The sequence below is a fragment of the Thermobia domestica genome, chromosome 10 (genome assembly GCF_964235325.1).
Source record: "Thermobia domestica chromosome 10, izTheDome1.hap1.1, whole genome shotgun sequence".
Taxonomy (NCBI): domain Eukaryota; kingdom Metazoa; phylum Arthropoda; class Insecta; order Zygentoma; family Lepismatidae; genus Thermobia; species Thermobia domestica.
Genome location: NC_137463.1, coordinates 267073800 through 267091080, shown reverse-complemented (window position 1 = coordinate 267091080; position 17281 = coordinate 267073800). Strand labels below are relative to the sequence as shown.

At 34.3% G+C, this 17281-nt stretch overlaps 1 protein-coding gene across 1 annotated transcript in view; it reads left to right on the top strand.

The window, feature by feature from the left end:
- The window catches only part of ndl (serine protease nudel), a 123796-nt gene that overhangs the window by 67060 nt on the left and 39455 nt on the right, over positions 1-17281 (top strand). The window contains exons 14-19 of the mRNA XM_081729538.1: positions 761-874; positions 2739-2910; positions 5753-6073; positions 8232-8417; positions 13062-13209; positions 16429-16597. Of these exons, the coding sequence (XP_081585664.1) occupies positions 761-874; positions 2739-2910; positions 5753-6073; positions 8232-8417; positions 13062-13209; positions 16429-16597 (1110 nt within the window). The remainder of the gene's footprint in view (positions 1-760; positions 875-2738; positions 2911-5752; positions 6074-8231; positions 8418-13061; positions 13210-16428; positions 16598-17281) is intronic.

Sequence of the window (17281 nt, the reverse complement as noted above, 5' to 3'; positions counted from 1 at the left end):
ATAATATATTAAGAAAACTGAGCTATTAATGAAAATGTGGAAGTTACAGTATATGCGAACTTTTTTTTGCGGATGACGATACAGGCCGCAGCACAAAACCTGCAACATGAGCATGTAAGTTTATTGTGAAACGACGAAGTCTTTTGCTCATAAATAAGTGTGAAGGGGAGGACCCGGAGGTTTCTTCTGGCGTGATTTGTGCCACTTAGACGTTATGCTGATTTCCTGGGCTGTTAGGCGTAGTTTCACAATAAACTTACATGCTCATGTTGCAGGTTTTTTGCTACGGGCTGTACAAAATTTGACATACATTAGTTGAATAGTTACAAGAGATTTTCAACATAAATTGTCCACCCAATATATATATATCATATTAGCGTGGGATCTTACAATTCAACATTTTAATCAAATTACATCTGTTTGAATGCATTTTATAAAACCTCATTGTAAATTGTCACTTTCTCTTATAATGAAGCACATACAGTACGTACCTGAGCTACATTTTCTGTAGTCATCAAATACTTGAAAAGGTATTTCACAATCTCACTTGGATACGAAACACTCATTAAATCTTTACCTAGCCATTGTCGAAGTAGCAATACTTCGTTTGTTTGATATAACTGGAAATGATAGAAAAATCCAATTAGATGGCCGACACGATCGATTGCAAATCCTCTCATTTCTAACGAGTATGTCTAAAATATCCTTCACTTTATGATCAATGATGATTTTGTTTTAAGAGATACTGTTGTATTTTCAGGGATATGTGCGTCGAACGAATTCTACTGTCGCCTAAGTAAACAATGTATTCCAGGATGGAAGAAGTGTAACCACGAAGTTGATTGTTTGCTGAGAGAAGACGAAAGCAACTGTTGTAAGTAATTGTTTCTGCGATTTCAGTAACATAAGAACATACACGCACATTGAAAATGTTCTGGGATAAATAAATAAACACTTGTTTGTAAAATTGTGATAATCTATTAAGTTAACTTTTATTAATTTCTTAGTAATTCCTTTATAAACATTTCATCTATACTACAAAGCATACATTATCGTGCAGGAAATAATATTTAAATATACAGTGTGTTTCAAAACAACACCGACAACGTTTGGAAGGTGATTCCTGACAAAGATAAGACAAAAAGAATAGAACAAACTGGGTACACAGATGCTTCCTTCCGGAGTTATAGGCTACCAAAAACATGAAAAACTGAAATGAACTTTAAAGGTCCATAGCGCCAAAATTATGGAACCTACCGTAGTCGGGTCAAGACTTCACGTAGGAACTTATATGTGTTCTATCCAAATAATAATAATAATAATAATAATAATAATAATAATAATAATAATAATAATAATAATAATAATAATAATAATAATAATAATAATAATAATAAATGTTTCGGAATCCTGCGATACTCACGCAATAATTTTTATAGAGGGAGTTTGGCTACGGGCATATAATTTAAAGTACTTACCGACTACCTCTATAAAAATTGTTGTGTGAGTACCTTAGAATTCTGAACATGTATTTTTGGACAGTGCATATATTAGTTTCTAAGTGAAGGCTTGACCCGACTACGGTAAGTCCCATAGTATTGAAGTATGGATCTTCAAAGTTAAGTTTTTATATTTTCGGCAGCGTATAACTCCGAAAGGAAGCATTTGTGCACCCAGTTTGTTCTATACTTTTTGTATTATCTTGGTGTCAGGAATCACCTCTCAAACGTTGTCAGTGTTGTTTTGAAACACCCTGTATGAAAGTGTATAGATATATATTTTACTGAAAATGTTTGAAAATTATTTAAACAAAAGCTAACATTAAAAATCGTGAAACTAAAACCTAACTTTCAGATGATTAAGTTAATGACAATTTTATTTCTTTCAGTAAATAAAGGGTATTGATTATCAATTGCTATAATAAGAAAGTTTATTGTCAAAATTTTAGATGATTTCATATTACTTAAAAAGCATTTAATGCCTTATCACGTAACATGCGTAGTTTGTTACTCGTAAAGGAGTAACCTTGTGGCATTAAATTTTCTCCGTGTATTAGTCTGAGTGGTTGAACAACTAAGGAGAGTAATAAATTTTAGTCAAAGAGCCTATCCAGTTTGCCATAAGGACCAAACCGTGGCACGTGATCAGGTCAAAAATCACGTTCCGTGCTAAATTGAGTCTGCAGATTCGAAATCCAGATGTAATATATTTCAACCACTTAACCTCCTCGTCGGGAGCCCCAGGTAATTCGCAGAAGAAACATATACTTTATTATTATTGATTTTATTCAAACAGCTTGACATTTCACAATGTTGTATCCATGTTTATCTTACGTGCTATCTATCGTTTTTAAGCTTTCATTATGCCTTTGCAATAAGCTTTCAATTAGCCATCTCCTTATTATAGTTTTTCGGATATCTGGACGACTTCATTCTTTTCATTAATTTTCCATTGACTTTAACGTTCATGTTTCGTGCTCTTTTTGACTGTTTCATCCATTTTAGGACAATTTGCTTTTGGAATATAGAATCTACATAGTCTCTTCGACATTTCAGCTTAATTTCAACCAAAGTCTGTTCATATCATTGCAACCGGATAGGCTCTTAGATATTGATGTACGTATTAGGCTGGAAATACTGACGTGTGCGGAAAATAAACTTTCTGTAAAATATATCTTTAAAACTAATAATTCTGTTCTGTGAGATTTACAATAACTTGTGGAATACTATGTTTCTTAGATGCTCTAACTGATGGCAAAGTGCTGAAGCTGGATGCCGAAGGAAATCCAGAAATCCGTACGAAAGGTATTGTCACTTTTAACAGTGATGGCGACTGGAGACCTTTGTGTGGACTGCATGAAAGCAGAGGACCTAAAATAGCAACTGATGTATGCAAGTATCTAGGTTTCAGGTAAGTCGTCTGATAATTAGAAGTAAATTGACGCATTTTTATTAAAACTGAAAAAAAAAAAAATAAGTATTTAAAATCAGTAAAAATGAAATTGTGTGCTCGCCACGAGAAGCTTTTCCTGAATTGTTCCGACGGTTTTCGCTACTGTGTTTATCAACAGGATTAGGTCTCACATGAGCTCTTTGATTTACTTCTTTCAAAAGAAATCGTACACTTTAGTGATATGCTTCTGGTCACAGAAGCGTAGACTGCCTTCCAAAAATTAAGTTCGAGAAAATGACCCCAGGTCCTTACTAATTCCCGTTAAAATCTGGCTGTTTTTCTACATTTTTGTTACAGTTAGGTGTGGAAATTGAATGAGAATATTATTGTATACTTATGATAATTTTGTTGAAAAAACAATTTTCTTTAAACTCAAATTTGATACATTACTTATATCATTACTTCTCCTTGTCGAATCTTAGGTCAAAATCTATGTTTTCCATTACAAATATTTAAGAGAGAGCAAGTAACGCAAACGTTTTATTTGTTAGTGTCTGATGAAGATAACTTAAAGTTGTCGAAAGAGTTTTACACTGTAATTCAGTTTTAATAAATAAGTGTGTATGTATTCTGGTCAGAAGTGCTAATTATTCCTTTAGTGAGTTCCAGAGTCGTGATGGGTAGAGTTACCTCTAATCCTATATTATTTCCTCTTTTCCTTTAGTCTATTTTCGTAAGCCTCTGCTCCTATATTATCCATCCTTTCATTTCCCTTTTCTTTTAAGTCTTTAATCCTTTGTTGTTTATATATATATATATATAGATAGATAGATAGATAGATAGATAGATAAAATATAATATACTTCATTCTCAGCTCAACTGTTTCCAACCCTATGCTTTATGTGGTTACTGCTTGTTGCTCTCATTCTCCGTAAACCATATGAACAGACAATAAGCAGATGAATTCGTAGTAACATGAGACCAAAAACATAGATCGTGGAGTCGATGGTTTTGTAGATAAACCACTTGTGGGTCTATGGCTATTCGCACTCTACCAAAACCTCTCTGCCTGCTCACCTTTGTTCTTCCTGTTCCTATATGTCACTGCTCTTAAGTCTAAAAGTTTACTCCGACGTTATACATTAATCAATTGAAAATGGCAGTCTTATGTTTTAAACCTAGAATTGCTCGATTCTCTTACGCATTTATTAAACCTACGAAAGGGTCATACTTTTTTCTAAATTCATTCGTACCACGCTAATTTCAGAAGTGGGGACTCTGGATAAAAGTTAGCTGAGCATCATAGACTTATATATACCAAAAATTCTCAGTTAAAAGAATGGACTTCAAAATGAAGCATTAATATCCAAAAATATTAGTTCAAAAACATCACAGAGTAGTGAATAACAAGTATTATTTTGAATATACAACTATTTAAAAATAGCAGTTTGTTGTAAGACATTTATTACTATATACTTTTGTCGCTTATTTTGTTTACCCTCTAGATCAGTGATATTCAACCATTTTTTTCGCCGCGTACTCTAACGATACTTTTCCATTCAAGCGTGTAGTTCAAGATTTAAGCAACCCTTAATTCAAATTGTACGTAACTATAGCAAAACTAAATTATAGGCTGTATTAGATATTAATTACATAATTCAGTTTTACTACGGAAAGGAAAATCGTACTACAAATTTAATAGAGCTATGTTATAATTGGTATGAAATAAATATGTTAGGAACTCAGATGTTTCTGAATTAGTGAGATGAATGAGCTTGTTTCTTCCACACTAACTCATCGACTTGTAGTAGAACGTAGCCTATTTTAACTCTTTCGCTGCGAAAGTAGACTTTAGTTGATCTGAGAATTTTTGCCTTTCTCTGCGGAAGTCGACTTTAGTCCACCACATCTATTTTTGTTCATACTTCGCTTCGACAGCTGGTTTCAGTCGCTCATTGTATATGAAACATGTGATAGTCATAATGCGTATGATTGTGCTGCCAACTGGCGGCAATTTCTTGGAAATCTTTAGTTAAACACGAATGAATATAAAAGCTTTGCGTCATTCTATTGTGATATCTTTGAGGCTATCTCAGTACAGCAGAAAAAATGCCGGATAACAGTAAGACAATTAGTGACAATCAGATCGTTTTTCCTAGATTCTGACTTGCAAACGAAACGTTTTAGCGCTAATGTTACACCACAATATTGTATAATTTTGCACTTTGTCAATTTCAGACATACACAACATGTTATTTTCTTATGTGTCATGTAATATAAATCATTTATTAGAAAATAAAATGAATAAATTTGACATGTTTAGCCGTTTATATAATTTATGTATTTGTAATAGATATTTTGGTGCCTTTAAGCCATATTTCACGATCTTTTTTTTTTTTTTTTTGTGTGTGTGTGTGTGTGTGTGTGTGTGTGTGTGTGTGTGTGTGTGTGTGTGTGTGTGTGTGTGTGTGTGTGTGTGTGTGTGCGCGCTTAATTGTCCCTTTTCCAGGGAACATCCCAAAATTTAATTCCGCAGCGAAAGGGTTAGATTTTATGAACCCCTAAGAATTCGTAGCGTACGCTTGGGGGAACGTATTGTAGATTGAATACTATTGCTCTAGATTATTTATTCTCTTTAGCACATTTCGTTTCTCAATGTACCAAGTGTACAACTTGATGACAATACAAGAAACAAGTAACTTTTGAAACCAAATTTAGAGATCTTAAACATATAAAAAGTTTTAAATTGTTCATTATTTTAGGTAAATACACATAATACTAATATAATCGTAAGGTATCACTGTTTCTGTTGTAATATGATAGTGCAAAAACATGTCTACATCAAATTTCCTAATTTCAGTGGCTATGACAACTTCACCCAAGTGGACATTCCTGATGAAAGTGTTCGTGTGCTGAAGCCTCATCAGACGTTAAATGAGAGCAACGAGGTATCGTCTCGGGAAATTCGTGGCTGCAGTGCGATGCGTGTTCAGTGTTCGTCCTCTCATTTGAGCTCCCGAGCAGCCGAAGAGATTGACTTTGGAACCAAGGATATGGCTGTGCGTCACACACTTTGGCCGTGGCACGGTACACTCTACAGCAATGGCAAATTTTTATGTGACGTTGCTCTGTTAACCGAGAAGTGGTGCTTGGCGCCCGCTAAATGCCTAAGTAATTCCAGGTAGGTAGTTCATGTTCAAAATTAAAAATTAAGATAATGGCATAAAGTGGTAGCTAATTGTTAACTAAGGTAGGCACCTTAGTTACGTACGCTTACCAGGCCCGCAGCTAAGTTCTAAATTAATTGAAAATAATTTTAATGACCTTGTCCATATATATAAATTACAGTTTTTAGTTCGTTATTTTTTTAACCGCCAAAATTAATTTCAAAAACAATTTTGGATGGAATCTGTTGCTTTAATAAAAATAGTCTTGCTTCAAATTGTTTTAATTTCCAATATTAACAATTTTAAGACATTTACTTGAATTTATATCAAATGTGTAGTGAAAACAAAGGAATCGTGATGGATTGGAAAATGAATCACCAGAAAATAGCTAAAAGATAATCACATATACTATAAAGTACACTGTAAGTACTTTCGCTAAAAATTTCATCAGATAAGGAGAAAAATAGTAAAGAGAAAAGAAAATGTCAGAGAAAACGCTTTGAACCTTTCAGTTCGGCGCCATAGAATATTCCATCCTCTCCATTTGATGAAGCAATTTATCGAAAGACTTTATGGTCCAGTTTCTTAATTGTGTGATAATCTTTTCAATATTTTGTGGCAAGTAATTAATTGTGCCTAAAACATTACGTAAAACTAGACGTATGCGTCTACCGCCCGGACAGAAGTAGTGGACTCTCTACAACACCCTGTATCATTCTGCATCATGTCGGAACGATTGATATCAGCTATTGTAGATTGCAAGTACATCATCCCCTGTGCAGGTTGCCATCAATACCAGTGCATAAAAGACAGCGTGTGGAGTGGTGTTGCACTCGGGCAGCATTGAACCCTCATGAATGATAACGAATCTTGTTCGGTGACGAGTCTCGATTTTGTATTAGAACAGATGACCATTGTATGTGGATGCGCCGGGGCCAGAGGTCACATTCAGTCAATATTATGGAATGGCACATTGGCGTTACTCCTGGTATCAACATATGGGAAGCCAACGCGTATAACTTCAAGCATCTGCATCCCCATGTGTCACCCCCTTCTGCCAGAGCACGGTTTTAGAATCTTTCAACAAAACAACACTCGGCCATACACGGCATGTGTATCTATGGACCATCTATGTCATGTTAAGGTTTTTTAAACCAGCTCGAACGTTAACTCCGCGCCATTGCCGATGTGCAAGATTTTGAGGAGCAACTATGAATTGACTTGCTTCACGCAATCATACGATGACTTTACGATTCACTTCTAAGCCACATCAACTCATGTATCTATACTCGAGGGGTGCTGCAACATACTAATATGTAACATGTATTACGTTTATACAACCAAGCCCGTTGTCAGATTGATCTGATATTGTAATCATTACAATAAAATTGTATGGACTTGCAAACACGAGAAGTTTCATTTCATTTTCTCCATTTCTTGATTTATTTTATTTATTTATTTTTTTATTTTATTTTATTTATTTATTTTTTTTGTCAGTAAATTATATTATATATATATATATATATATATATATATATGCATATTAGCTCTAGGAACACCAAAGTATTTTGGCTTCCATTAAAAACTAATGGCTGTAGGTTTCAGAGGTCCCCGCTTGGTGTTTCTAGGGTTAATAATATATATATGCGACGATCCTCCCGCGTTGTGGTTTATCATGATCGACCGGAGCCGTTTTGTTGTGCATTGGTCCCTTCACTTATCCACTGGCTCTAATATTGGGCTACATGACATCGGAATGTCCCACATGTCTGGCAATTGCATGAAATGCCAGCCGGTTCACGATGCGGCTCCTTTCGAACGCCGTCAAATGCTGGTACTGACGAAGCGTTGTCTGTGCCCATTTTTTCTCTGGTTGACTAAAGGTATTAGGTGTTTTCTATTTTGCTCTATTTTCTCTTATTAGATTAGATTAGTTAAGCAAAACCCTCAGTTTATCGTATTAGTGTTTTTGTGTGAATAGATCTCAATAAAACTAAGTAAACATATTATTTTACTATAATTATAATAGATAAAATCTTTTTGTTTTAAATATGTCAAATAGTGGAAGCATAACATATATTGTTAGAGCAATTGAAGTAGCATCTTACAACAATAGTTGAGTAATTATGAAAAATTTGCTTGTCTTTTGATAATTTCCGATATTTTCTCCAGTCTCTCGAATACCTACCTAACGGTGTTACTAGGAACATCGAGAACTGATGTGATTAATACTGCTTTCGAACAACGCCTGCGTGTTGATTCCATAGTACCACTACCCAAAACGTCAGCAGTTGTTCTTCATTTGGAGAGAAGTGTGAATGTCAGTCAACATGTTAGGCCCCTGGGCATTCCATTTGGGTAAGTGATGTTATATTGATTGTTCTGCAATTATAGTTAGTTTGACGAAGATTTGTGTTATTTTGGTAAATTGTTGGTATTTCTGGCTAAAATACAACATAAATATTTCGCTTATCACGAGAGTCAATAGTCATAAAAGTCTCGAAGTTATTTTTGATATTAAACTAGCCTTTACTGAACATATAAACGCTATCACTAAACAATCGATGCGTCTTCTAAGACTTTCTATAGATTAACAGAGATACGGAACCTCTTTTTTTAACGTTCTACAAGGCAATAATTTCTCCTAAAATGGAATATTGTTCATCTATCTGGACAATGCCAGCTTCTACAAATCTATCCCGGCTAAATTCAGTTCTAAATATCTTGGCAATAGTACGTTTAAGAGCACCTCACATCTGTGCGATGACAAAGCACGAACTGTTACTTACACTAAATATTCAACTACCTGACACTCGTCATAAAATCTCATCTCAAATGACTCTACGAACTCGCACATGGCCAGTTCAGATCCGAAATATTACTCTCAGAATTGTATTTCCGAATTCCATTCAAACAAACACGTAACACATATCATTTTCATATAGTACGACCTAGACTGTCAATACTTCAACCTCTTTGTTCTACAGGCTTCCTAAGTTATACAATGATATATATATATAACATACACCCGTAGATTTATTTAATTCTGAAAGTGCATATAATTCTGCACTACGACGTCATTTTAATGGATAAATTCGATTTACCTATTCTCAACCTTTTTTTGCTATTACTTATATGTATTTCTTCTTCTTCTTCTTGTTCTTCTTGGCATTGGAGACGCGGGTTCGATTCCCGGCGGGAGCTCATGTGGTTCGGATTCCACGTTAATTAATCAGTAGATCCACGTCTCATATAGCCTCGCTGGTGAAAGGGACGTTAAAACTCAATCAACTCAACTTCTTCTTCTTCTTCTTCTTCTTCTTCTTCTTCTTATTATTATTATTATTATTATTATTATTATTATTATTATTATTATTATTATTATTATTATTATTATTATTATTATTATCTCGTAGATTTGCTAGATATTCCAGTGGAAATTTGCGTTGAGCTATATCTGAAGTAATGTTCATAAATAAACATTTTAAATAAATAAATAAATGGTAAGCAGCTAAATCTTTTTGTATTTCTTTTTTCTTTTCTTTTTTTTTCATTATAAGTATTGTTAATAGAACATTGATGTTGGTGGTGATGTATTACTGTTCTCAATTAATCTGTTAATTATGGCGTAAGAATTGCACACTTTAATACCATTTATTAATCATAATCTTTTCCTCCCTCTTTACTTTCCACTATACTTATATCACCTTCCTAATAAGAAATTTCCTTTTAAAGTAATCCTCTAACCATTTTTTTTATTATCTTCTTTTAAACAATTTCTAATATTGCTTGTCTTTTATTAATATTTCCTCGTTGGATTTTGATTCAAATCAGTCAATTTTTTAATTCTTCTCTATATTCGAATAATTGTATTCTTTTAATGATTGAATGTATGAATAAGATTATTGAGTATGAAGTATTTATTATTTGATCGTTCTCGCTGCATAAACAATACAAAGTAAAAGACCCGGTATCGTCACATAAAATACAAAATATGATATAATGACTTACCTATGTCTGCAGAACTAACTGGCTCTGTAGAATACACTGAAGGTTTCTTCCTTCTTGACCTAACACTCGTCAAAACACACCATTAAGTCCATAAATACTAAATATAAAAGGCCTTATGCAGAATCGTTCTGCTACGTGATTAGTGCCATGCTAAAGAGTTCGGTTAACATGTTTTCTGCAGTAGTTAGCCCTTTTAGTATGACGTTAATCATACGTCAAAACGACTCTGCATAAGGCCCAAAATATTTTAGCTTAAAGAACGGGACTACCGCTCCACGACCACACTAGACAACAGACAGTCTCTTGGCGTGTTTATTATCCTCCACTTAAAAAAAAAAAAAAAAAAAAAAAAAAAAAAAAAACAGAATATTGCGTTTATGAAAAAATTTATGGTGAAATTTACAATTCTGCAAATTAACTGATTACATAATTTAAAATAAGAATATATACAAAGGCCATATATCTGTGACATTCGATTTTGCTTCTTATTTCTCATTGCTCTTCTGCAATATCAACGTTTCTTTTCGTACAGTATAAGATTCCAGACAAAATCTTTGATTATTCTTTATTTAATGCCCACAAAATACTATTTTCCTCTTCATACATTCTTCTTTCGTCATTTTTATTCCTGGTTCAATTTTCTATCATTTTAGATGTACAACCTCATAGATGTATAGTTAGTGGATTTGCCTTCAGCAAGGGCCAACCTGGTTCAATTCTCGATGGAAGTTCATATGATTTGGGTCCACGAGAGAGAGCGAGAGAGAGAGAGAGAGAGAGAGAGAGAGAGAGAGAGAGAGAGAGAGAGAGAGAGAGAGAATTAGTTGCTAAACAGCAAATCAACCAAAGAATATTTTAGATCTTCACTAATAATGCTAAAACGAGTCAGTTTTCAACTCGTTTTCCATCTAACTAAATATTGGATAGTTCCTTTCTCTTTACTCAATTTCTGTTGTTACTAAAACAATGAATCAAAAGTATACTCATTATTATGGAATCACACAACTTTGACTTTACAGAAAGTTTCACTGAGTTTAAGGCTTACAGAAACAGGAATACACAATTCTTGCTATATTTTAGCTCTATAACGGTGCCACCTTAAAATCCCAGATATTTTTTTTTTTTGCTGTTGTTGTTTGTTTTTTCTTCAATACCATTAGGAAATTCTTTCGATGTTTTTTTTTTTTTTATTTGTACCATAGTTTTTCACGTCGGATTGCCTGTTTGCTTTTTCTTGCCTTTGCTTCTCATTTCGCTCTCTTCCAGTTTCTCTCATTTCATCAATATTACTCCTCATTCCTAGCTTATGCTTAATCTTTCATTTCAATTCATTGTTAATTCTTTCATTTATTTTGTTTTCTGGTTATTTCAATTCATTGTTAATTCTTTCATTTATTTTGTTTTCTGGTTATTTCATTTCCCCACCTGCGTCTTTAACTTTCTTCTTTTAGTATTTTCTACCCTTTCATGTTGTTGTGCATTCAATCTCTTTATGGGGTTTGCCTTTGACAAATACTAGGTACAAAGATACAACATAATGTTTTATTGTTTCTCTGACTTTTAATTTTTCAGGGCTTAGAAGATATTAGCGATGTGGGGTATTTATAAAAAAAATAATTTGTAAGTATTAGCGTTAATATTAACTACATTAAAGCGGAAATGTCTCTTCTTTATCCTTAAGAAGCATAATATGACAACAAGTCTTATGATTTCTACCGTGGTCAAATGAAATCTAACCATGTTAGAGAGACATTTTAATGTAAAACTTCATACAAACAGGAACTCGCTATATTTTCTACAAGATAATAGCATCTCAACATAAGATCAACTTCATAAGGGGAGACAATTATGAACCTATTGATGACATATGTACTCACTTCATAAAACTAGGTTTACCTTGTGAACAGTATTTAAACATAATATCAATTTGAATATATAAAATTAATTACTAATATGTGTTATTTTCCCTCCTTGTTATCTAAACCAATAATACAATTACGTATTGCAAGGTTGTCGATTCGTAATTGTAGCAACTCAAATTCCAATTTTTATCAAATGAAGTTTTTGTGCTAATATTTCTCAAAGACATGATGATTAATCGAAGAAGTCTTTGTTCATAAACCTTGTCACCAATTTGCACTATCGCTGTAAAAACTTTAGGCATTGTTTGAACTTATTTTCTAGTTATAAGCGGACAACGAAATTTAAAGTTGAATTCATAACTGCTGATTTATATTATTCGTCCGGACGTAGCATTCTTGAAGACTACGACAGTCAACTAAGCAAGTGTTGCTCTCCGTGATGAACACGCTACATGTTTCAACAGAGAAGTTGCGCTAAGTATAGATAGTTGCACTTAAACACAATATTTTCTCTGATATTTTACGTGTCTGAACGAATAATATAAAGGAAACCTATGAGTTTCTCTTAGCGGACTTCCCTCTTTCTTATCTCTGTCTTTCTTTTTCTTCTTTTGTTTTCTTTTTTCCTCTTTCTTTCTCTCGCTCACTGTACGTATGTATGTATGTATGTATGTAAAACAAAGGCAGAACGTTTACTTAATAATAATGTTTTCCATTTTACTTGTGATGGCATAGTGATTCAGCGCGATGCTAATAATATTCACTTATTTTCTCGGAGTTTCTATATTTTCTTCCCGAAGTTTAACATTTCAGTTCACCCATAATCACTTTTTGATCATCTTTTCCCCTTAGTGTACATATGTCCGTGTGGCTTTATACTAAAGATTACATTTTCATTAAATATAAACTACTTATTTGCTGAGCAAAACTATATATTTTCATTAAAATTCAACACGTGTTACAGTTTCACCAACTAACTCTTTGGCTTCATCAGACACTATATGTGTTGAATTTTAATGAAAATATATAGTTTTGCTCAGCAAATAATTAGTTTATATTTAATTATAACAAAGCAAAGCTTCTACTTATGGAAAACTTACATTTCCATGTTTTTATGTTTTCCTTGTAGATCTGAAACGTTCAATAAGGAATCAATGTGCATGACAATGAGAAGAAACAACGACAGCAAATACGTACCTATAAAATTAGATTTACTTGGTTCTTGCAAACCTGGGAAACTTTACTTTGAAAGGACAGATCGTGTTCCAGACTGTAAGGTAAGTTTTTTTTTCTACATTTTATGTAAATTACATGTAGAAATTGAAATTTTATAATCATAAAAACAACTGTTTTACATTGATACAAACCCTTAAAAATAAATCGCTAGAAAAGCGTAAACTCTTGGTTTCAAAATTATCAAACTCTTTTAGTAAATTGAAGTGGTTATCTATAAAGTAGTAATCATTTAATCCACTCATCTCCAACGGACTGTTCTTGACGTCATGGCTTGTTTCCTTCTTTCTCAATAAATCCTGCATTCAGTATACAGAGCAGACAGAGCAATTTGACTTGCCGAAGCAGTGGTGCTACGCACACAATAACTTCAATGGTGGAGTCGATTGTCTAGAACGTACACCACTCGTGTATAATGATTAACGCTCGGATTTCTGTGACATGTCATATTTTTATCCTGGCATCTTTTAGCATATCTAATTAAATGGAAACACATTTCTGAGTTTTGTGAACACGAAAATCTCCTTTTTGTTAGTCACATAAAGGCATATTGGAAGAAAATTATATTTTTAGTTCATATTTGGATCCGAAGTGATATAAAGACATACTAAGTTATCCACCTTGCTTCTATGAATATTGTGCAACTTATACAGGGTGGCCCAAAAGTAGGTATACAGTCCCGTCAAGTATTTTATATCATTTCTTATTGTTATCAAACGAATAGACCTAGTTTCTTTATTATTTGTTATTAATGTCTTTATACTTATAACTTAAGCCCGGAACAGTCGAAGCAAATAAATCCATAAACTAGAATCGATGTAGGGGTGTACACCTACTTTTGGGCCACCCTGTACATGTATCGAGCTTAGAGTAATGATAGCACAGTTTCATAAATGTATTAATCAGGTGAGTAACATTTTATTCTATATTAAAATAGAAAATAAATTGGCGTAAATATGTGACGTAATTATTAGTGCCGAATATAGTACGATATATATATATATATATATATATATATATATATATATATATATATATATATATAATATGAAAACAGCTCGTAAAAATCTTGCTTCCAGTCGAGCCCTTTACACTTAAAAACTAAGTTTATTTTATACTATGTAAGATTCTACTACCTGTAGCACTCTCATGCGACCGTCCTGTGTCGTTGTGATTCATTAATGTCAAAAGCATACCGGGTAGTGGCGGCGATTAGAAGGGGGCATTTGTCCCTACTTTTTTACCTTGACGCCATTACTTAACCACATGCTCCCTTATTAATGGTTTTTTTTTTTAATTTTCCTATCAATTTTAATTAATTTATTTTTAATTTTTTTAAAAAAGGCGAATGTTCTTCTAAATAGGTGATTTTCAATGTAAAATGGTGGATTTTTTCCAATCGCACGAGCTGTTTAGGCTCCGCATTGGTAAGGCACCCTTTGTTAAGTAGAAAAGCAATGTTTCTAGTTCAGCATACTGTTTGAACGGAACCTAAGACCACGGATAAGTGACTCTGTGAACATGCCCACTGTTTTGTGAGAACCTGGAACACCTTGAATTTTGTTTCCCAACAATGTTGTATTGTTGATATAGTGAGTGTCCAAGCAAACAGCCTGCTGAACTGGCAACATTGCTTTTTCATTTAACATAGAGTTCCTTACCAGTGTGAAGTCCAAACGGCTGGTGCGATCGGAAAACTTTCACTATTTTAGATTGAAAACTACTTTCTTCCAACAATCTTTCTCTTCCCATTTTTCATACCTTTATTAATAACAGAGTTGGCCTATGATCCTGAACTTTTCATACATGCAGTATAGGAAATATGTGATGGTAACGAGTGATGCTAGACTGAAGCTTGATTTTTTTTTTAATTTGGTAAGTTCTCCATTATATTGTATTTTCATAGTATGTGTATAAAACTTGAGATAGTATTACACACTGAGTGCACACTGAATTGCGACCACCCTTCTACACAAAAAGTTGTGACTAGTGGCCGAGCTGATAACATGGCGAGTTCGACTGGAAGTATTGAAGAGAAAGGACGCCCTAGACTACATATTGGCAGACAGCACACTGTTATAATGGGAGGTTGGCAGGATTTATCTGCATTCCAAACCGGCATGATTGTGGGTCAATAATCCAGACAGCAACACTTGTCGGATTTGCCGGTTCCAGTGTAGTGAAGGTGTACAAAGAATGGCAAGAACATGAGGTAATGGCCTCCAAGAAACGGGACTGCAGGGACATACGGAAGGTGACACTGCGAGCGTCGCGTCAAACGGCTCATGACAAACAAACTATCAGTGTCCGGGACTTACGTAACCAATACAATAGTGAATGAACAACACCCATATCCCACCCAACTATACGGCGTATACTGACACGTATGAAGTTCCACAGCAGACGACCCACTTATCATCCACTCCTCACAACTCGTCACGCTTGGGCACAGGAGCATGCTAATTGGACCGCGGATGATCGGAAAAGAATGTATTGGTCCGATGAATCAGTCTGTGCTACACAACTCGGACGGGCGCGTGCGTGTTTTTCGCCAAGCTATGAATCCTCGTGAATGGTGCGTACTGTACAGACAGGTGCGGGGTGGCTGTATCGTTTGGGGATGCGCCTGTTAGCATGGTCTGGAACCGTTGGTGTGCATGAACCACAATGTGATATCGGTTGTGTATCTACAGGTTTTACGAGATCACGGACACCCTACAGTGCAACACTTCTACCCACACGGAAACGGAATTTTCTAGGACGACAATGCACGGTGGCACCAAGCCAGGATTGTACTTGCTTGGGTTGAGGACCATTCCACGGAGCTGTAGCATATGAATTGGTCTCGTAACTCACCAGATCTTAGTCCTTTAGGATGGGATGTTGTTGAACGAGCTCTTCGAACCATGACTGACACCTGTGGGCTCATTATGTGTGCCATTAGGAATATATGGTGTCCGATCCTCGTGGAAACATATCAGCAACTTTCAGAATCTATGCCTTGCCTTGTGGAGGCCATCCTTCGAGCAAAAGGTGGACCAACCAAGTATTAGATAGGTGGTTGTAATTCAGTGAACACTCAGTGTATTTAGCCAATACAGTGTTTGTTCCTGAACTACCATGACACACAGTTCTGTATGAGAGAACACAATTATTATTATTATTATTATTATTATTATTATTATTATTATTATTATTATTATTATTATTATTATTATTATTATTATTATTATTATTATTATTATTTGCGTCTGTTTATTTAGGACTCGGAATCCCAGTCTGTCTGGCAAGGAGTTGTGGTTTGCGATTTTAAGCGCTCGTGGATTCCTGTGGCAACATTCCAAGAACCTCGAGGATATGAATGCGGCTTCAACGATGCTGTCAAATGCCAAACTCTTGTCAACTCATTTAGCAGCATGAAAAGTATATTAGGTAAAGTAGTGTAGTTTATAGGTATATAGTCATATAAATATTTGTTATTTATTTATTTATTTATTCACAAAGTTTCATACAGCACTAGGCCAATTAACTGAAACTGTACAACATAAAGACAAAAAGAAAAACAACAACAACAAAAACATAAAAGAATAAAATATAGAGAAAAGGTTCAACTCTCAATATGCAAAGTTCTCATCAATTGAGTTCTAAAGTTTCTCTTAGAGGTAACGTTACATCCTGTTGACAATGTATTATAATCGTGCTCTAGCCTGTAAAACAAGGAGCGCTTTACAATCGATAACCTAGGTGTCTCGTAAGTAAGCAAGTTGAGAGTGCGAGTTTGCTGCTGAGGAACACGGAAGTTAATCTGCGATAGTAAGAATTCATAATCAATTTTGCCGTTGATGATCTTATACAAGTAAAGTAAATCAACTCCGCAGCGTCGTTTGTCAGGGGAACGTAAGATCATTGAAGACATTAGTTCTTGTTTCGAATAATTACGTAACTCGAGAATTCTAAATCTAACTATTGCAAAAAAGAAGTTTAATACAGAGTCAATGCGAGATAGATTGCCAGGTACTGCCATATTCCATACAGGTAAACAATATCAATGATCGGGGGAAAAAAAAAGAGCCTTATAAAACATTGTAAGGGCAGGAAGACTTTATATTTCCGAAG